At 38.3% G+C, this 21,701-nt stretch overlaps 1 protein-coding gene across 5 annotated transcripts; it reads left to right on the forward strand.

The window, feature by feature from the left end:
- Positions 1 to 68: 68 nt before the first annotated feature.
- cpt1ab (carnitine palmitoyltransferase 1Ab (liver)) lies at positions 69 to 18,529 on the forward strand. 5 transcript variants are annotated; one of them, XM_044123557.1, is made up of 20 exons: positions 69 to 206; positions 1,716 to 1,911; positions 4,877 to 5,041; positions 6,347 to 6,489; positions 7,226 to 7,397; positions 8,085 to 8,186; positions 8,359 to 8,496; positions 8,640 to 8,717; positions 9,336 to 9,443; positions 10,968 to 11,055; positions 12,892 to 13,087; positions 14,097 to 14,285; positions 14,387 to 14,492; positions 14,931 to 15,044; positions 15,155 to 15,319; positions 15,607 to 15,738; positions 15,852 to 16,004; positions 16,138 to 16,251; positions 16,691 to 16,783; positions 16,878 to 18,529. In XM_044123557.1, the coding sequence occupies exons 3-20, from the start codon at positions 4,901 to 4,903 to the stop codon at positions 16,962 to 16,964; spliced, it is 2,319 nt and encodes a 772-aa protein (XP_043979492.1). In that variant the 5' UTR covers positions 69 to 206; positions 1,716 to 1,911; positions 4,877 to 4,900; the 3' UTR covers positions 16,965 to 18,529. The 5 variants fall into 5 exon arrangements, with proteins under 5 accessions (XP_043979492.1, XP_043979496.1, XP_043979494.1 ...); XM_044123561.1 differs by lacking the exon at positions 10,968 to 11,055 and adding an exon at positions 11,472 to 11,556; XM_044123559.1 differs by having other exon boundaries at positions 1,716 to 1,907.
- Positions 18,530 to 21,701: the final 3,172 nt, after the last annotated feature.

Raw genomic sequence — 21,701 nt, forward strand, 5'->3', positions numbered from 1 at the left:
TCGATGCAAGTCAAACGGACCGAGTCACCCGGCTCCCCTGCCAAGCTCTGAACAAGCCGCGAGGCGAAGCGCGAGCTGGATGCAGCTGTCTGACAAACGGCTGAACAGCGACAGTTGCTCACGCGAGGGGCGTGTCTCGCGGACCTGAGAATGGAGCTCTGAGCGTGGGTTATCGTGTATGTTTGCAGGAACTGACCTGAGCCGCGGTAGGTTGTGACTCATGCATTCGACACAAAAAAGAAGAAAAAGAAAAGAAAAAAACCAGAAAGAAGTTGAATTGAAATTGTATCAGTTCCCCTATTGTTTGTATCTCCTCCAACCAATTTAATACTAATGGTGGTGAAGTATTTGCATACTTGTTTTTGTGATATTTAATAGCAGTTCAACACATATACGTTTTCAATGTTCTATGTAAAACACACATATATGTTTTAAAATTTTACTGACATAAATCATCTTCCCTAGAGGAAGTTACTTGTCGCCATCTGCTGGTCAAACAGTAGTATACATGTTGTGTTGACTTAACATTCACCAAAATTCAGGAATGAGAAATTGTGTTGATGTCAACATAATTTAGACAGTGATTCATTATACAACTGTTCCTTTCTTTACTGGAGGACCTGGATTCTTTAAATATTTAACAAATAATTTGTACTTGCTACTTAAATTATCATTTTGCCAGTGTAGACTGGATTTGGGTTTTGGCTTTTGCTTTGCATTTGAAGTGATTTATTTATTTATTTATTTATTTTACAATCAAGCGCACATAGTGAAAAAATGCTTTATACTGAAAGAAAAGAAAGAAAGAAAGAACTACTTACATGTCATTTTATATAAGTAATTCTTTAGATTTGTGAAAATGCTGTCGATGGTATGTGGCAGGATGATAATCATGTTTGCAATTGAATATCTTATATTTACTAAATCAAAATCAAATCAAATTTTATTTGTATAGCACATTTCAGCAGCAAGGCATTTCAAAGTGCTTTACATCAAATCAAACACAAAAACATAATGCAACATGGAATCAACAATAAAAACACAATATCAAGTCAGATTTCATCAATAAATTTGCAATGGATTACATTTCAAATACAACTCTAAACAAGTGGGGTTTTAGTTGAGATTTAAAGGACTATTAGTTATATTGTGGATTAAGCCCATCCATCCATCCATTTTCTGTTCACCCTTGGTCGGGAGGATTGCTGGTGCCTATCTCCAGCTACGGTCCAGGCGAAAGACAGGGTAAACCCTGGACAGGTCACCACTCTGTCGGAGGGCAACACAGAGACATATAGGACACACAACCATTCACACACACACTCACACCTAGGGAGAATTTAGAGAGACTAATTAACCTGACAGTCATGTTTTTTTGGACTGTGGGAAGAAGCCGGAGAACCCGGAGAGAACCCACACAGGGAGAACATGCAAACTCCGTGCAGAAAGACCCCGGGATCGAACCCAGGACCTTCTGGCTGAAGGCCACAGCTCTACCAACTGCGCCACTGTGCGGCGGCCAAATATTGAAAATAATATTTTTTTAAGAGTGAAACCAAGACAATAAATGATTATATTTACTGCATTTATCCAAAGTCAGATACTACTTAACAGCCTGGGGGAACAGAATGAACATTATGTTCTTCAGGCAATCTACACTATCACATTATCCCAGTTCTTACCTGTTCAAGATGAGCATGCAACATTTTCCACAGGGGCGTAGCCGCCAGGGGGCGCTGCTTCCTCCACTCTAAAAGGAGTCATACGTGAAGGGGGGAAGGCCTTGAGTGCAAGTCTTCGCTCCCATTCATGTAGAGTGCTGAGTGTTAGCAGCCATCGCAGACAGACCAGGCGTTCCACATCTTCGGCAAAGCAGAGAGCCTCGTCCTCCCAGACAGAAAGAAAGTGTAGGTGAGAAATGTATCTTCTTTTTAGGAAGGCCGCTTGTCTAATGTTGGGGGTTTCTTGCATTTTCTCTTTTGTCGTAGTCGAGGTCCAGACGGTTGCTGCAGGGCTTTGAGAAAGGAGAAGCAATAGCTTAGATAAGTGAGAGGAAGCCATGTGAAAAAACATTTCCATACTCAACCCCACAGTCAGCATAAACGTCAGTTTGTTGTATTTCCTTCTTGAGGTTGAATTGGGTTAAAGGTTGTTGCTAAAAGACTTCGCGTCGTCATGACCTGAGGGCTTGGGAGCTTGTTTGGCCTGCAGACTCCACAAGACAAAGTTTGCGCTTTTTAGTTGCCGAAATGCACAATTCAGTGCTACGCCTACTGTGACAGCCGGCTAAATATTTTATCTTTAAAATTCCTCTACTAAAATAATAATAATAATAATAATAATAATAATAATAATAATAATAACAATAATAACAATAATAATACATTAGGGAAGTGGCTCGACTGTTATTTTATTGTATTTTGTTTTAGGATTAATTTAATAACCTGCATGTAAATATTGTTGCCATTGCTCAGAGCATGAATGTAGGCAAAAGTCCAAGTAGAGGTCATTCACTGGACAAATCACTTGTCAGTTTCTTTACAGCACATAATTTATCCTGTTATTAAGTAATGTTATAATGCGAAGTTTGGACAATTTTCTTCGCATCTAATTATGGCAGTGTTGCAACTTTTAGAAATGTTAAAATGTCACCTGCCTGTTGAAGGTCAGTAATACCTGTCTGGTCACTGTGTCCTCAAGGTGCGAGCATGATCAGAGTTCAAACAAAACTCAATGCTTGCCAACATAAGGGATTTGTTTTAGTATGGAAATGGATGTACAAATGACCCTCTTTTAAGTTTACCACGTGGGCGGCTTGGGTGATGAATAACGGACACTTACCTATGTATTTTATGGTAAAATTGCTAATAAAAATGTTCCAGCTGATGTTAGGTGCTGTAAAAAGGTTTTAGCAAGTGGACGCTGACGTTTCTAGCAGCATAATTCAAATCTTCTCTACACAGCGTCTGGAAACAGGAGGGTGAACCACATATTTTATCAGCGTTTGCCTTTGTTTTCGTATCTGCTTTTTCAAACAGAAAGGAAAAAAAAACGTAATCTGTTTGTTTTTCAACCATAAAGCCAACAGTGCCCTCCTGATTGCTGCATCGTCATCACAAATGACCGGGTTTGCTGGTTTACGAGGCGTTTTGCTCACTGTTGCCAGTTTTCTCCCTGTTTCTAAGCGGCGCAGCGCTGCGACCTTTCCCCTAGTTTCTGCAGCACAGGGTGGATCATGTGATGCTTCAGAGTGGCTGGGGGAAGGGACTGGCTGCTCAAACACTGCTGCTCCGCTCCTTCCGACCACTGCTAGCGTAGAAACGACGCGTCCTGATTTCAGAATGCACAAATCAAACCGCGAAATAGCAGCTTTGCAGGGACGTGCAGATGTATTCCTCTCTTCAAAAATGGCTGAAACGGGGGAAATATAACTAAAGCTCTAGATTCTGAAATATGTTTCTCGTCACAGAAGTTGACAAACTTGCAGTATTTAATATTCTTGATGCGCTGACCATGTGATATCTGATCTTCTGTGAGGTCTGACCAATTTTAGTTCCAAAGGCTATAACACATATGGAGGAAAAAAGGTGCCAGAATGCAAAAGAGTATTCCCCTGTTGTACATCAAATATGATGTCTGCAACTATCTGATGTAAATCAAACTAAAAGAGCCAATTCAAGTACATGCTGGTGGTCTATCTATGCATTCGTAGACTTATAGTGTAGTGCAACTTATTGGTGATACAATTCAAAATAATTATTAGATATCCTTCAATATAGCCCATTTTGCAGATAATCCGATGTGATTGAATTTGAGGAATGCCCACTGTTATCATGGAATGTGAACTAGTGACTTTAAAGAACTGTGGCAGATGCTGATCAATATGAGACATTGTTCTCTTTTTTTTTCTGGGCTATTTCCAGCCTCATGCAGATATCCACATATTGAGACTGAATGTGTGCTATGATGCAACAGTTCTGGAAATCACCTAACCATGTTTAACGCTGATCTTCACACTGTATAATTATTTCATCTACATAGTTATTAAACAGAAATGTTGCAGAAAAAGGAGTAGGACTGCATGGCATTATTAAAATGTCAGATATGTTGCATTTAAAATGGTTAAATTCCTGAGTCACAATATGAGTTACAATAAAGTGATTACATTTAAGGGTGTTTTTATTCAATCAATACATTTTTGTGTTACTTGAAATGACATAGGCATCAACCACAAGATAAAACAATGTACAAAGAACAATTCATTAATTTTATCTACAGCAATAAATTGCTTGTAAAAGAATTTACACCCTTCTCAGTAATTAATACAAAATCTATTTTGCTATCAGAGCAACCAAACTTTTTATTGTTGTCCACCTTTTTGCTTGTTTCACTGGTATTTTGACAATTTTTCTTTGTTGAGTTCAATATCTGAGGATGGAATGCCTCCTTTCATCACCTTAATCTTTAGCTTTCTTCACAGATTCTCCATTGGCTTCCAGTCAGGAATGAGATGAAAAAATATGACTGGAAAATATTTACATTTTGTCAAATTAAAATGTTAATTTTAATCTGTCAGGGGTATAAATACGTTTGTGCCTAATTGTAAATGGCAACATGGGAAACCATTGCATTTTGCAATGTGAAAAAAGAACTCAGTTGAGCTTCTAAGTGTAATACAGTTTCTAAATGTATTGGCCAAACATCTTAATGTATTTTAAAACCTCTGCTACTGTAAACAAAAGCTAATTGCATTTCACTCTTATAATTAACTAATGTTATTTGCTTTCCAAGTAGTTCTTTGCAGTATTGATAGTAGGCAAACTCAAGCTGTTGAATGATGCACATTGTAACCTATTTGTTTTATTTGTTCTTTCAGTGACTTTACTTTAGAGCAGCCACCATGGCAGAAGCGCATCAGGCGGTGGCCTTTCAGTTCACTGTCGGCCCTGATGGCATCGACCTGCATCTGTGCCACGAGGCTCTACGCCAGGTCTACCTCTCTGGCATCCACTCCTGGAAGAAAAGGTTCGTTCGCTTCAAGGTAAGAGTTCCTGGATATGCTGACGGGCAATGTCCACATGGTTATTGCAAAGAAAACACAGTATTGACAAAGTAATTCCTTTATCTGGTTGAAAAAATTAACCAGAACTCCTTTTGCACTACAGAGCCTGGCTTCAAAGCCGGGCTGAGTGTTTTTGCATTAGCACTTCATATCCTGTCCCACTCTAGTCTCGAGCCTGCCAGACAGGTCTGGTTTGGAGTCAGATGTTGATTGGTGCATTTGGCTGCAGGGCGGGACAGAGCAGAGTCTTCTTCCAGATATCTGGATCAGAGGAGCACTCTTTCTCGATGTCTGTATTTTTAAAAGGCGGCACCAAAATATCCCCATCATATTCTATTTTTACCTGTAAGTTTTTAAACAATAATGATGATGTGTTCAATTGCATTTTATTTTATTTCATTTCGGTTTAAATAATATTCAAAAAGCTGTACGGAGGATCCATATCATGTCATCACACATCAAGCAGATAAATGTATGTAGCTTTTTTTCGGCAGTGAAAAAAAAAAAAAAAAAACATACATTGATGTATGTCCAATGACTACATAAAGACAATAAAATTAAATGATTGCAAAAAATTCTGAGGTAAATGTTTCCCTCAGGTTTCTCACTGACAAATACAGAAAGAGCTGGACGCGACAAACAAAAACAAAAGTATTCCTCGATCTCTGGGGAAATCATTTCGGCAGCTTTAGCTGAAATTTGATTGACATGACCGTCCCTGGTCACCTTCGAAGCGACAAATTGCTCAATGCAAAACAACCAGGGCCGAAGCACTATAAGGCCAGGCTGAAGGGGGCCAGGCTGCAGTGCAAAAAGGCCTCTTGTCCAGTTTCTGGGTTTCTTTGTGCCTTAGTTTACAGGCAACAGAAGCGTTCAACGCGACTGTGCACAGCACTATTCTGCCATACTGTAAATCTGTTAACTGTGGTCTTACTGTAAACTGTTGAACCAAAAGGTCACCCCTGTCTGACACGAACTGCAAACAGTGACAACAACCTTCCTGAGTGTTCTTTTTGTCCTAACCTTTAGCCTAGCGGTTTGTTTACACACAGTCACGCTGAATCATTCAAAGACCTGCGAACTGCAAACAGTGACAACAACCTTCCTGAGTGTTCTTTTTGTCCTAACCTTTAGCCTAGTGGTTTGTTTACACACAGTCACGCTGAATCATTCAAAGACCTGCCACCTTTTTTTGATAGGCAATTAGTGTCTTTATCAGCACGTGTGTTACAACATTTTACAGATTGTTATCACAGCTTCTGAGTTTTTGTTTCATTTTTACAGAATGGGGTGATGACTGGTGTGTACCCGGGCAGCCCGAGTGGGTTCATGGTAGTGGTCGTGTCATACATGTCGTACACCAATTACAAACAACTGGATCCTTCGTTGGGATTGATTACCAGACTTGGCCAACACATACCTATCAGGTGAGTATGGTGTTGTTATCAGTAACTAAACAGAAATTGTAACAACACCAATAAAACAACATTCCTATGAAGATTGGCCAAGAACTGTCAGGAATATTATTTTATCCACAACACTTCCTTATTAGTTTTCTTCCACACCTTCTGTTTGATAACAATGTTTATCCTGATTAGGGAACATGTTGTGCTCTTTTGAATAGTACACCCTTTATCAACACAGATGAGTTGTCCCCTGATTCAGGTTTTATTCTATAACCTGTATCAGGTTATAGAATGACCTGATTCAGGTCATTACAAGGGATTTCTTTGGGCACTAGAAATCCCTTGTAGTTTTGTTTTGTTGCATAATCTAAGAATATGTGGTGATGAAAGTCCTGCGTTTTTTTAATAACAAATACACAGTGTTTTTGATTTAATGAGTTGTGTGGTGTGTCTGCATGTGCATGTTGGTTTGAATAATGCAACTGTTATCACTCAGAATGCAAGTAGTCTTTGTTGACTTTAGACTAGGCCTTGTCCCACAGCTGCTGTGTGGCTCTTATTCTCCTGTGTTAATTGCGTGCTGCACAATACACTAGACTGGGATTTTTTCCTAAAAGTTCAATTCTCCAAGGATCTTAGACACAATATCATCAGTCATATTTATTTTTATCACATTTTACTTTCTAGTGAACCATTTTTTTTATAACACTAAGATGTGCCACTGAAAGCTTTTTTTATTCTTCTCCTCTACCTGCAGCCGATACATGTCCACAGATAGCCAGAAGATAGTTGGAGGGGTTCTGGTGGGCACGGGCCTCTGGATCACCATCATAATGATCATGAGGAATGTTCTGAGGTGCCTGCTGTCATGGCACGGCTGGATGGATTCACGCCACGGCTCTCTGCCTTTTGGTACTCGTCTGTGGCTGGTGAGATGTTGACGTCCTTTTTCAGCCTTACAAGGATCAGCTTAAGAAAAAAAAATATGTGAATAATATCTGCCTATAACAAAAGGTACATTTGACACTTTTTCTACTTCTAACTTTTCATTAGACTTATTTGTTTTGCATAATTTGATGTAAATGCTCTATATGCTTTCTTTTTTATAATGGTGGGGGAAAGTATGCAATTTAATTTGAGTATTTTCCAGGTTTGGAGGAATGTGGAAGAAAATAAAAGTACTAAAACATTTCTTTATTTGCAGCATTTATTTTCCATCTCATTACATAAAAACTCCATCGATCCCTTCTTCTAAAACATTCGTTCTGTGGTTTTACACATTACTTTTTTTTTTTAAGCCTGACCAGTGTACAAATATGTCATAAGTTCATAGTAAACACTTTTGCTTGCATTATAAAAAGGATTAATACGTTGGAATATTTAAGTTTAGGAAAGTACGGAGTTGGGAAATATCAAAGGGTTAGAAATGTAATGTCTGTTAATATTGTTGATAATTTAAATCCTGTTTGGTCTTATCAAAATTACAAACTAGCTTGTTGTTTTTTAGCCCTTTTTAGCTTAAGGCTTTTAGTGCATTTTTACATTTTGTATGCTATTCTGCAAAGTACAGATAAAACAGAACTCTAACTTTGTCCTTATCTTTTCTATGTGTTCAGATATTGGTGAAGGTGTTCTCTGGCAGAAAGCCATTGCTCTACAGTTTCCAGAACTCTCTCCCTCGGCTACCTCTTCCCTCTGTCAAGGACACATGCAGAAGGGTGATCTTCCATTCCACTTGCTTTTGAGTTTGTGCCTATTTTTTGTTTTTGCCTATTTTTATATATAGTATAGAGTTAGGGTTATGGTTAGTCACAGCACTTTCCATGCAGCTGTCTTTCTAACACAAGCGAATTCCTTTGTATCTCCCCATGGGACTCTTTTTGTTTACAGTACCTGGAGTCGGTGCGCCCACTGATGGATGACGAGCAGTTTGAAAGGATGACGACCTTGTCAAAAGACTTTGAGAAGAATCTGGGACCCAGGGTGCAGTGGTACCTCAAACTCAAGTCCTGGTGGACATCCAACTATGTAAGCCAGAAGGAATTTTTTCTCCTTTATGCTTTTGTTATAATTTTGCACAAGGTCCTTATTGAATAAGCTACATAATTAAAAGCAGGTTGTCTGATAATGTTACACTATTGCTTTTTATCCTTTCTGCATTTCTGGCACAGGTTAGTGACTGGTGGGAAGAGTATATTTACCTGAGAGGCCGTGGACCCATCATGGTCAACAGCAACTATTATGCCATGGTGAGTCAACTGTCTTAAGATTGCAAGAAGTGATCTGGTTTCCCTTTTTTTTGTTTCTCTTTTTAAAAATTTATTAAACTATTTTTGCCTCTTCTTTATTTTCAGAACTTGTTAAACTTTTTTTTCAAAATAAATTCAACATTTATTTCTCCAGTTTCAAAAGATTAACTGTCAGATTAACATTTTGAAACAAATCTCACATTTCTCATCGGTTTGTCATGTTCTAACAGTGAGGCATAAATTATGTATCCGTTAGCCCAAAGAAAGCTTCACTATTATAATACACTTTAATTTCTTAATTTTCTTAATTTTCTGGATGAGATGTCAAATATCCAGCAATAATTATGTCACAATCCTGTTGATGGCTACAAAAAAAAACTCTTGTGAATGATACGCAACTTGCTTTTTTATTCTGGAAGAAGAACTGTTCACATGCATCATTAAAAGTTAAAATTTATTTGACATTTATGCCCATAGTGAGTACACGCAAACTTCTGGCCAAACTCAGTCATTATAGTGATTACAAAGAATATCGTACTGCCCTTACCTTTTTTGTAAACGTATCCAACTGAAATGCAACTGCTGATTGATTCATTAATAAGTTCATCTTTTTTGCAGGACTTTTTGTACGTGTTCCCCACATCCAGCCAGGCTGCCCGGGCAGGTAATGCTATTCATGCCATCATGCTCTACAGGAGAAAACTGGACAGAGCTCAGATCAAACCAGTGAGTACAGAGCCAGTTGGTCTTTTGCCTCAATCAATTCCTTTACTAAGTTGTACTTTATCTACGCCAATCAAGCTGTAAATGAATAATTAATAACATTATATAGGAATATGTTTGACCATACCTTAGTTTATAAATGTTTAGCTTTCTTTAATACATTTTATCTCAGTGGGTCTGTCCTTTAAGTTCACATTAAGAACTTATTTTTCACAACCTTTTTCTTTTTGCACTTTTAGGCAAACTTGTAATCCGCAATCCTACTAATTCTGTCAATATTAGGCATGGGCTGGTTTTTAAGTCCTTAAAGTGTGAAAACCTGTTGTAAAAATACCAAAATATTTACACAAAAATCTAAAACATAATGCGACAGCTTTATTTAAAAAGCAATAATAATTTTCACAACTTTTAAATCAATAAAACTTACAGATCATTATGAGAATAATGACGCAGTGGCCACTTTCTGTTTTTGTGTCATTCTCATTTAAATAATCACTTCTAGCATTTATTATTCTGCTTCAAAGTCTTTTGTCAAAGACTAGAAAAACAATTAGATTTTTCTGTATTTGTCCTGCTGTTTAGATTTAATTCAGATCTCTGATCAATTGATTAGTAAATATCTGTGAAATGTATTTATTTTAAGCCAAACTTGTGTTAAAAATTGGAACAAAGTTTTACTCTTCTATAATTTTAAATGTTTACGGTTTGGATTATAATTATTTTGTGTTGTACTTTTTATGAAGCGGCAATAATAGAACTGGCTGGTTAATTGATCCTGTTTTCAACTATTTATCTGTAATGCTATTAGTTTGCAAATAGTTTCAAAATAGTGTCACCTTATTAAAAATGTGTTTTAGTTTTCAAACACGATTGTTCATTGATTTCACAAAACATTTTCAAACGGACAATTTTTTTCTTTTTTGTCAGTAAGGGGGCAGGGTAGTAGACTTCTTTCAACCAGCTGACTAGCAGTGCGCAGCAACAGTTGGAGTGAGGGAGTTTGGTCTTGCTCTCAGCTTGAAAACGCCAGAGGAAAATAAAATCATCCAGAAATTCCTCTGGCATCTTATAAACAGCCTTTAAAATGTATAAATAGAATGACAAAAGATTTTAACAGTTTTGAAACTGTAACATTTTAAAACCTTTATATACCTCGATGCTAGTAACTAGCCCATACCTGATGCATATTAATCCAGCTGATTGTCCTACTCTTAACTTTTAAAACCTCTGAGCTGTTTTGCTTTTCCTACCGGAAACACACAGTAGTGATAGCCGGTAGTGCTTTGTTGTTTCCAGTTGCTAACACTAACTCACCACCATTGGTTTAATTTTTTGATTGTGAGCTTTTCAGCATGCCTGTTAGAATTTTCATTATTACCACAAAGTCGAAATGAATAGTTTGTTCTAAAATCAGTCATTTGAATTTATATACAAACTCAAATGCATGAGCTCGCTATGTTACACGCTCACGTTTGGTTGTTTCTGTTCTACTGTTTTGTTTTTTCGTTTTGACGGACGCTGCGTTAGATATACTTGCTGGCCAACAAGGTACCACTGTGTTCTGCTCAGTGGGAGCGAATGTTTAACACCTCCCGCATCCCCGGTGTGGAGACAGGTAAGAGGAGGGCACAGCCGCCTTGCCCTCAGATCCGCAGCCATGTGACCCTACAGCCCTTGGAAACAGTGACTCTATCACTCATTCCCATCAGCACAACCCTGAAACAGTCTCATAGATCTCATAGTACTATTTCAATTAGGTTTTAATTGTCAAAAGTCTATTTAGTTGTAAGTAAAACCTTCTCGTTGCAACAGGGTTTTGATGGTGGCATTGAGATGGCAGCCAACTGGTTTCTGGTCCCTGCCTCTTTTCCTCTGAGGCTCTCCTTACTAAATCCATTTTAATTCCTACTCCACTACATCCATGCTCTCCTCCATTTAGTCGTGTGTCTGCTGCTTCGTCGTCTCTGGGGTTTAGTGATTTACTTTTATCATCTCTGTGTTTTTTTTTCACTCTCCCCTTTTGCTTTTCAGCTCATGCTCCTACAAACTATTCCCATGTGCTCATCCCAATACGAGCGTATGTTCAACACAAGTCGTGTCCCAGGTGTAGAGACAGGTAGAGTCTTTAGCAGTGTCACCTCCTCCACTCTTCTCCTGCTGTCCTTAACAACAGGGCGTTTCTGTGTTTGAATTAGAAATATTCAAATTTCCATGAATTAATAATGCATGCGTGCATAAAAACGCACATTCAAGTTTTAATTTGCATGAGACTCGAAACCAGTTTCTTCTTTGACTTCAGGTGTTCCAATCAGGTTCCAGTCAAACTTAGACATGTAGGCGTAAAAGACTAGGTTGCTCTCAGAAACAGCTGCTGAGGCCATAGTGAACAGAGGTAGCCAACTTTCTGCAGAGTTAAATCTGATTTAGTCTTCAGATTAGCTGAACAGCATGGAGTGGACTTTGATGGCCAACTATTTGCATTCGAAGCTTATATCACTACAATGCAAATTGTTGGACTTCACTCTAATGTGTTCAACTTAATGTGTACCAGAAATGTCTGAATCACATGATATTTCTGATATTGCGCTGGCCCATTTCAGAAGATTTATGTGAATAACAAAAATCAGGACTACCACCAAAGTGTAGTGGCAATAGTCACTAATCTTATAGATTAGTTAGGGTATAAGTAGATATTTCAACATATATGTAAAAAAACAAACAAAAAAAAGGAAACGTTCGCCAATGTTACTGCACATTGCATGATATCCTAATACCATGCCACCATACTTAGGTTGTTTTCTTGTGGTTTCCTCCTGGGTTTAAATACCATCTGTTTATATTCTTGTCTGCTACATAAGCAATGCTTGTTTGAACACTTGGTGTCATCAGTGAACTCAAAACTCAAAAGTAATTCTCTAAATGTGTTTGTCTAGTTATGCCCTGTGCTGTTCAAACAAGCATTGCTGTAGTTCAATGTATTCCAGCCCAACCCTTTCCCTAAGTGGCTTTCCCGTTTCATTTCACTTCCTTCATGTCCCTTTTCAAGTCTCTTTTTTTGTTTTGTAATTCGATGTTCGTTAGCCACAAACTGGACTTCTCCTGTAAATATCACATATTAAATGTTTATTTCATAAAAACTAAACTGTTCATGTCACATTGTTTTATTTATCAGTGTTGAATGGATTACTAACACAGTTAGTGTTTTTAGAAATGGAACAATGTGACATTCATTGTCTGTGCCTCAGTGTCTTTAAAACAAAACAGACAAAAGTTTCTAAAATTCAAACATTATTAACTTCAAAATGTAGTGATTGCAAACATAATGATAAGCATGAACTTAAAAAATATAGTTTGACTGTCACCAAACCACATCTTTTCTCGAAACATGGCTCCAATTGTATTTTGCATCTTTACTTCTCTTCTTTTCCCCTCCCATGGGAACCTGTATCAGATACACTCCAGCACATGAACGAGAGCAAACACATTGCTGTGTACCATAAGGGCCGTTTCTTCAAGGTGTGGATGTTTTACGACGGACGGCTGCTGTTGCCACGGGAGATCGAGCAGCAGATGGAGAGGATCTTGGCAGATCAGTCTGAGCCGATGCCAGGAGAGGAGAAACTAGCTGCACTTACTGCAGGAGAAAGGTAGGTGGAGCAAGAGATGAAGGAGACTGCATCTCTTCCAAAGCAAAGTCTATTGACTACAATGGCTACAAAAAGAACATTCAAAGATTTTCTTTCAGTTTAGAGCGTAAGGGTTTTTTTACAGGATCATAAAGTTTTCAGGTTATTCATTTTAACATTGGGCTTCAAAAAGTCTTAAAAACATCAAAGTTTTCTGTTCTGGATTCTAGATTTAAGGTAATTATATCTTGGATTTGAACATTTATTCATAATATTTTTCTTCAGTTAATAATTTTTGATTCTTATTTTATTATTTTTTTAGCAATATGTTTACTGCCTTTCTTCATTCTGGGGTATTGTAGTTCCTACTGAGAAATAGAGATGTTATGCTGAAGGAAAGCGACAATGGCGCATAATTCAGAGCAGCAACCGGCGCTGTCCAGAAGCAATTCCAAAACATTCAGCATTCCCCTCTGAAACTGGATTATTGTAGATTTTTCATGATCTAACAAAAGAAAGGGAGGGCTAGCTCTTCTTTCTACAAAAATGAAACGGACGCAGAGAAACTTTGTAGTTCCTGTCGGTTTATGCAGAGACCTTTTATTCTTTTGCATAACCTAATAAGTTGACGTTACAATGTGTTTCTGAGATGATGGCCAGTTTTGTTTGTGTTTGTTAAGATGGAGCTTAACATCCTTGTTAGTTTGTTTATTTTATGACTAAAATGCTTGTGATAGGCATGTTTTATAATGACTGACTTTTTCTTCATTTTTTTTTTTAAATGTGAATCTGTGTTGTAATGCGGTATTGCCAGAAAATATGAAGTGATAAGATTGTTCAGCTGATAATATGGGAGCAAATGTATTTTACAGAATGCAGCACAAACACTTTCTTTCACCACACCTGGCCATGAAAACATACATAATTTATTTTTTGTTAGTAAATGCAAAACCTTGTTTCCAGCCTTCCTGCTCTCTGCATTTAATACAATATCAACGCTTCCTTTTTCTGCTCTTTTTTTTTTCTTCAGGACCCCATGGGCAAAGGTCCGAGAGGAGTTCTTCAAAAGCGGTAAAAACAAGCAGTCCCTGGATGCCATCGAGAAGGCGGCCTTCTTTGTAAGCCTTGATGACACCGAGCAGCGTTACGATCTAAACAACCAAGTCAAGTCTCTGGACAGTTACGCCAAGTCCCTGCTCCATGGAAAGTGCTATGACAGGTGAAGAATAACAAATAAAGATTTTTTTATTGTGTCATGAACCATATTCAAAATGTTTATTAGTGGGCCTTGGATGTTGATTGGTTATATTTTTCTTTCAGGTGGTTTGATAAGTCCTTCAATCTGATTGTCTACAAGAACGGCACCATGGGACTAAATGCAGAGCACTCCTGGGCTGATGCTCCAATCGTTGGTCATCTGTGGGAGGTTCGACAGATGCTTTCTATGTTTTTATTGTTTAAATCAGTGCCTTGCAACAGCTTTCCTTCTTTGAACCTTTTTTACATTATAAACTCTAACCACTAGCTATATTGTTGCTAAGCTAATGGTATGCATGATGGAAAACTAACTCTTCCTTGTCCAGAGTTGATGGATGGAGCTTTACAGATGTACACTACACATCTGGCTTTTTATTTGCCAAAGGTTATGAAAACACTATTTTGGTCTATTGCATAAAATCTTAACACATTATATTGAATTTTATAAAATGTGAAAATGTTCACATGCTAGGAACATTTTTCAAAGCACTAAAACAAGAAAACACATTCAGTAACTATTGATCATTAATACACAGAAATAAATGAATGTGGGAAAAAAAATACTAAAAAGCATATCACAGTCTTTGCATCTTTTCTTTTAAACCAGCATGTGCTGTCCATGGATCCTAAGCTGGGCTATACTGAGGATGGTCACTGCCAAGGGAAACCTCACCCAAACCTTCCTGGACCCCAGAGGCTGCAATGGGACATCGCCACAGAGGTAACATTGGATACTTTACTTTTCTGAGTTAAACAGTGCATGTGTTTTATTTATGCTCATCTTGGCTCATATTTTACTAACCAAACACCCGACTTTGTCCGATCTCATAGTGTCAGGAGGCCATCGAGAGCTCACTGACAGTAGCCAGGTCTCTGGCAGATGATGTGGACTGCCACATTATCCCCTTCAATGACTTTGGAAAGGGGCTGATTAAGAAGTGCCGCACTAGTCCAGACGCCTTCATCCAGATTGCCTTGCAGCTGGCCCATTTCAGAGTAAGTCCCAGTTGTATTTTCAGTTTCACTTTCCATGTACCAATTTACTGTACCAAAACACAAAACTCACCAGGGTGTGAGCCAGTGTGTTTGGCAATTGATGCAATTTCTGTAATTTCAAATGATCAACACTAGAGGGTAGTAACAACCAGGCCAAGACCCAAAGCGATTATTAAACCATTGCACCTTATGTATAAAAGAAAACAACTTCTTAATGTTGTGGTTCAGTTATAATATTTGTGGTATCAATGTTGAAACTGACTGTAGAAAATGTTCTTTCCCAACAGGACAAAGGGAAGTTCTGCCTGACATATGAAGCCTCCATGACACGGCTCTTCCGTGAGGGTCGAACAGAAACCGTGCGTTCCTGCACCATGGAGACCTGTGACTTTGTTCGTTCCATGATCAGGCAGGAGACAGTGAGTTTTACTGAACCCCTTAAACTTTTTTTGCAGTGCTACAGAGGGAGAATTGTTGCAATAAGAAAATCATCATCTCATTGGGGTTTTCTTCTTAACTCCTGACTTTGTAGAGAGAAGAGCGCCTCAACTTGCTTAAAGTGGCAGCAGAGAAACACCAAAACATGTACCGCTTGGCAATGACGGGGCAGGGCATCGATCGGCACCTTTTCTGTCTCTATCTGGTTTCTAAATACCTTGGAGAGGAATCACCCTTCCTCAAGGAGGTCTGAGCTATGTCTAAATATTTTTTCTGTACTTGTAAAAAAAATTTTTTGTTTTTTCTTTACACTGAAGAACAATGTGTGTGTTGTTTTTTTTTTCTGAAAATGGGAATAAGTTTAATAACTTCATGTGCAGGTCTTGTCTGAGCCATGGAGGTTGTCCACCAGTCAGACTCCTCTACAGCAGGTTGAGTTGTTTGATCTGGCCAGACATCCAGAGATGGTGTCCTCTGGAGGCGGATTTGGTCCAGTAAGTCCAATTTTCAATTGTCTGGAAAGTCATATTTGAGGTTTGAGGGAATGGGGGACTGTCTGTCCATCTAATGAGGCAAATTCTGTACTTTACAGTATCTTTAAAAAGTTTCCATTCCCCTTAAAGGGGACATATCATGCAAAATCCTTTAACCATCAATTGCAAGTTTTAGGAGGGCCTCTTGTGACTTTCTCTGGATTTTTTTCTCACATGTGGCAACTAATAAATGGATATCTATAGTTTCTCCATAGTTCCCATTGCTCTCCTTTCTTCAGTTTAGGTGAATGGCCATATCTTTGTAGGTTTGGAGCTCTTCCGTGCGCTTTTAAATTTCTAATTATTGAGTAAAAACCAAGAGTTAGTTGCTGTTTGCATCCTTTGTATGTAGAATCTCCCAAAGAATTTTGAGATAAAATATCAGATTTTTTTTTATTAGGTGGCTGATGATGGGTATGGTGTCTCCTACATCATCCTCGGTGAAGATCTCATCAACTTTCACATCTCCAGCAAGTACTCAAGTCCAGAAACTGTGAGTTTCCTAGTTTTAAGGCATATCTTGTGCTCTTCTTTCAGGTATTTTGTCTTTCTAAAACAACCTTTTCTCTCTCGTTTTGGTGTTTCAGGATTCACGTCGTTTTGGTGACAACATCAAACGGTCCATGCTGGACATACGGGATCTCTTCCAGATAGAGAAGAAGGTGCCCAAGTGATGATTTTCACCATTTTTTTATTTTTTTTTCTGGTTTTCTGATTTATCAAATCTTCCTGTAGATTGTACAGAATCATTTTGTGGAATTGGGATTTCTATGTTAATTAATGTTACATAAATAAGGAAGGCATTAAAATGAGTCACTGTCAATATGTTGTGAAGAGATTTGCGTGTACAGATTGGTTTAGGTGAGCCTCCAGCACAGGTGGTGTGCAGATCAAAGTATGTATTTGCAAAACTGAACTTTAGCGGTGCCTTAGTGACCCACTAATGTAAAAGAGAAAGGGAGGAGAACATTCTAGTCTGGGAACAAATCTGTGCTGTAACACTGAATAATATTTTGGTTGAAGATTTGTTCAGCAGCATCATCCAATTTATAATGATGTTTTAAGTTGTAAGATGGTGCAATACTTTTATTAGTTTCCACCCTGTGCATGTGGGGATCATTTGCTTCCTTCTGTTGCAGCTTTTGACTCACCATTACTGACTCATACAGCAAACGTGATGTTAAATATCAGCTCGTTTTGAGGTTACACAGTGTCCACCTATTTCACTTGGTCCAGCAGGTTAGATGAAAGTAGATTCTCTTGGTGGTGAAATTGTATATCTGTAATCACAAGAATCATAGATGGGAAGCTTTGATCTGATATGTAACTCTGTGTCAGTGTGATTCTGAACAAAACGTAAGACAGGAAACGGGTGCCACTGTCTATTTTCCATGGCCTTTCTGTACAGTCTGTTCAGTTTGAGCTGCTATGATTTTTTTTTTTTTATGAGGTTGCCATGAAAGCAGTTCTGATGTGTGCGTTTCATTTTCATACTCAGGTTTCACTAAGCTACCCTGTTATCATAAGGTGCTTTCTGCAGCGCTCATTCTGGTTTCTGCGGACGATGACCCTGTTAAGTTTGTCGCTGGCATTAAGTAAAGTTTGTTAGAGAGTGAGAACTGGAATAACATGAGAGGAGAGGAAACTTGACACAATATGCTTAACCTTAACTTTTTATTCTCATTATTTAAGAAAATAATCTTTGAGATGATTTGTGAACTTTTATGGGCTGTGTGTCGATGTGTTGGTTGGTGGTAGTCGTATGGCTGTTGTTGCCTCGTCGAAGTGTTGCAGAACCATAGCAGCTTGTTGGTCTCCAGAACTGTAGGAAAACTGAAGTTTCTCTCGAATAAACTCTCAAAAATGTTAGGTTTAAGTTGGGGGTTTTATTTATATGTTGTCAATCCATTATTGTTTTTGTTTTGTTTAAACCTTCCTAATTCACACAAACATGCATATTTACCAGCTGAATGTGGTGAATGCTGAGCACTAAGTTGAAGCTTGTTTTGATCTATGAAGAGAAGTCATTTTTTGAACATGACATTTTTGTTATGGTACTTTGCCAGTATGTCGTAGTTGTTTGACTTTTTATCTCAGTAGATCTCATGTTTACACTGCTGCATGTTATTTGGAGATGAAGCTGTACATGTTTGCCTTTTAATTTTAAGTTGTGTAAAAAGACAAGCAGCTGATATACCAAACAAAGTTTTAACAATAAAGTGAATGTCAGATAGCTGTATTGGTTTCATTTAGACTCTTATTTCCAGTGTGCTTTACCAAATTTTCAAATTAACTTTATACTGAAAACCAGTAGTTGGCATTTAGTTCATCTATTGTAATTAAAAACATTGGTTTAATCACTTAATTAAATCGGGATAAATTTTATGATTACTATTGAAGTAAATTTCTATTCTGCTCATTGTGTTGTGTAGGTAAGTGGCATATAAATAATACCTGTTAATTGGTCGCTATCACCAACTTTGGTTCCCCAGAGAACATTATTAATTAAGTACTATTTGGGGAACGTGACAAACTGGCCAGATGCTCTTTGCATCTCAGAAGAAGGTTTAATTGGTCTCTGTAGAGTTTGATTACTCAGTGTTTTGCTCACAGTAGACAGAGTTCAGAAAAACCTTCAAATGGAGGAACAGATTAGTTCTCACCTGAAAGTCGGGCTAGCCTTGTCAGAGTGGGAACAATTCTGTCCGACAAGAGTACCGTAAATTGTTTCAATATCACAAACATTTTTGTGATATTGAAACAATTTGATTTGAATAAAGTCTTAATTCTTTCAAAAATATTTGGGAGACTTGTATTTAACAGCCTACAGATTAAAAGGTTAATTAAGACCATGCTTCTCAAAAATGTTCCATATATGAAACGAGTAATACTTCAGACTTGTTCAGTTTTGCTCAGAGTAAATATTTAAGGGAAGAAGTTTCAGTAGTAATGATTTTGCAACATGTGATCTGTACTGTCTTTGCATTGTTTCTCCTTGCAAAAAGTTGTTTTGGATTGAAGATTGCTGCAAACGAACCAAAGAAACGTAAGTGTATCAAGTGGGGAACTCAAGATATTTGGCTGCAGTCAGTAATGACGCCAGAAGGGCACTAGAGGGAGCTATAGCTTCCCCTTGATAAGTCAGCGTCTTCATAGTGCCTTCAAGAAAATATTTGTGGTCTGTGTGGTCCCTGGCAAAAACACAAAAATTAAAACGTGTCAAATTCTGCTGTATTTGTCCAACTCATAGCAATAATTCCTCTGTTTATGTGAGAAACAAACTAAAGTCGCAATGTATTTAACCATTAACACAGACGATTTCTAAGGGTGCTGGGTGGCTCAGTTGGTAGAGCACCCTCTCAATCTGCAGAAACAATGTGGGTATCCAGGGTTGGATTCTTTGCTACTTCCTGACAATTTATTGTTCAATAAAGGCCACCAGTGCCATAATATATTGCTGTATAAAATTTTTATCTTTCCATTCTCTTTAATCTCTATTTAAAGGGAAACTGGCTGGGGGCATTACACTGACAAGTGGACAGGTGGCTTGGCTCATGTGGTTGTCACCCAGGAGCCAGTTCTGGCTTTAAGGGTAGCCTACTAATAATTTATTTGTCTGAGCTCTAACAATATGTTTTCAGATTAAATTTATAGAAAAGCTTTTTGCAAGTGAAAATTGAGCAGAAAGCAACTGATCACATGTGAGATTTTCTATTTCACTTCCAACATACCTTGACAATAGCACCTCCTTCCTCTTACTGTCGCCCCTCCCTCAGCTTCCGATGTGAGGCTGACATTTCCACCATGCATGCCTAAGGTCTTCCCAGGAGCTTACTGTGGGAATACACAAGGTCAAATCAGGAGTAAAGGGCTATAACTCATATCTTTCTTAGTTTATCGTGCTTTATGATTTTAACAAGATCTTGAAGTGCACATGTTTCAAGCAGATTAAGAAATAATCTAGGAAAAAGTGGCAAACAGTTCTTTCTGAGAATAAAATTCAAGACATGCGTAAACAAACCCACAACGAATTGATGGCCGATTGTGCACGAGCTTTTAAACCAAATCGCACATCTAATTGGCAAACTGGAAAAGCCGTTTGTTCGTGAGCAGACACTGAAACCTAAAACCTTGACTTGCACTTTCTAAAAGTAGACTTTGGAGAGATCCACAGCCTCCACTTGTCACCGGTTTAATTCATGTGCCTCCTGCTCCACAACACACTCAAAGAAAAGTGTGGAGCCAGTGTGGCCCTATCTTGTTTTATGAGCTTTTCATGCACGCACCTGATGACTTTATTCCATTTTGTCACTCATAGTTGTTAACGGAGGAGAATGACATTGTTCAAATTGTTGCTACTGTATGTAGCTTATATGTGCCATTCTTGATTTGGTTCTTTGGCAGGACAGCTTGTTTTTCTCGGTCCGTTGGAGAGGTTACGTAATTCTCTCTTATGCTCAAAAGTAATTGGGTTGAATGTTAAATGTTCAGTGAATATGCAGAACTTCTGTGTTCTGCAGCCAGCAGTCTAAGGGTGGGTGCCTTAAACCACAGCTTTTCTCGAAAGAGATCGACTATTGTGGTGGGCATTAACTTAAAATGTTTCCCAAGCTCTAGACGGAAGAATCAGTAACGAACACATTCCTTTTCTTTCCATAAATAGCTCCAAAGAAAACTAAAGTTACGATGATTTATAAAAAGAAGCTGCAAAATGAATGAAAATGAGAATAACAAGGTTAAGGTTTTGTCCATTTGAAATAAGTTCGCTCAAGTCTCTCACACTGCGACTCCATCACCTCACAAACCACAGAGCCACACCAGCATACCAGGAGAACCTTATCTGACTGAGAACTGCACCAATTTTAAGAAGAGCCACATGAATCTGTGCGATGAAGTAAAGGGTGTAAGCGGAGAGGGGGAGCTCAGTGGCTGGCGAGGAGGAACCCTGCAAGTCTGCCACCAGCTGCACCTGTCTAAGAAGCAGGGACTGACTGGGGCCTCAAGATGGAGCTTGGCCAAGTGGAAGGTAAAGAGGGAAAGCTGAGAGACGGCAAGGCTGAATATAAACCCACTGAGGATCTCTCCCTCAGCCTCCACCAGACCTATAAATAACCTCCAGTAGATTCAAGTGGAAATCTGTCTCCTGTGGAGAGCTGAACTGAAAAGAGACATCAGATTCAGTATCTTGCTCCTCCTCCTTTGTTCTATAAACGCATGGACTTGGCTAATGAAACAAATCTGTTTTCTGACATGTTCTCACATTCTCATCATAGTTGGCTGATCATAGATACACGTAAAACATGAAATTCACGTCTCTTTTGACCAAAAAAAATATAACACTTATTAATGGTAGTTTGAAAGTTTTAATCATTGCCAGATACTTTTCCAATGTACACCTGGAAAGGTATGTA

The sequence above is a fragment of the Gambusia affinis genome, linkage group LG08 (assembly GCF_019740435.1).
Source record: "Gambusia affinis linkage group LG08, SWU_Gaff_1.0, whole genome shotgun sequence".
Taxonomy (NCBI): domain Eukaryota; kingdom Metazoa; phylum Chordata; class Actinopteri; order Cyprinodontiformes; family Poeciliidae; genus Gambusia; species Gambusia affinis.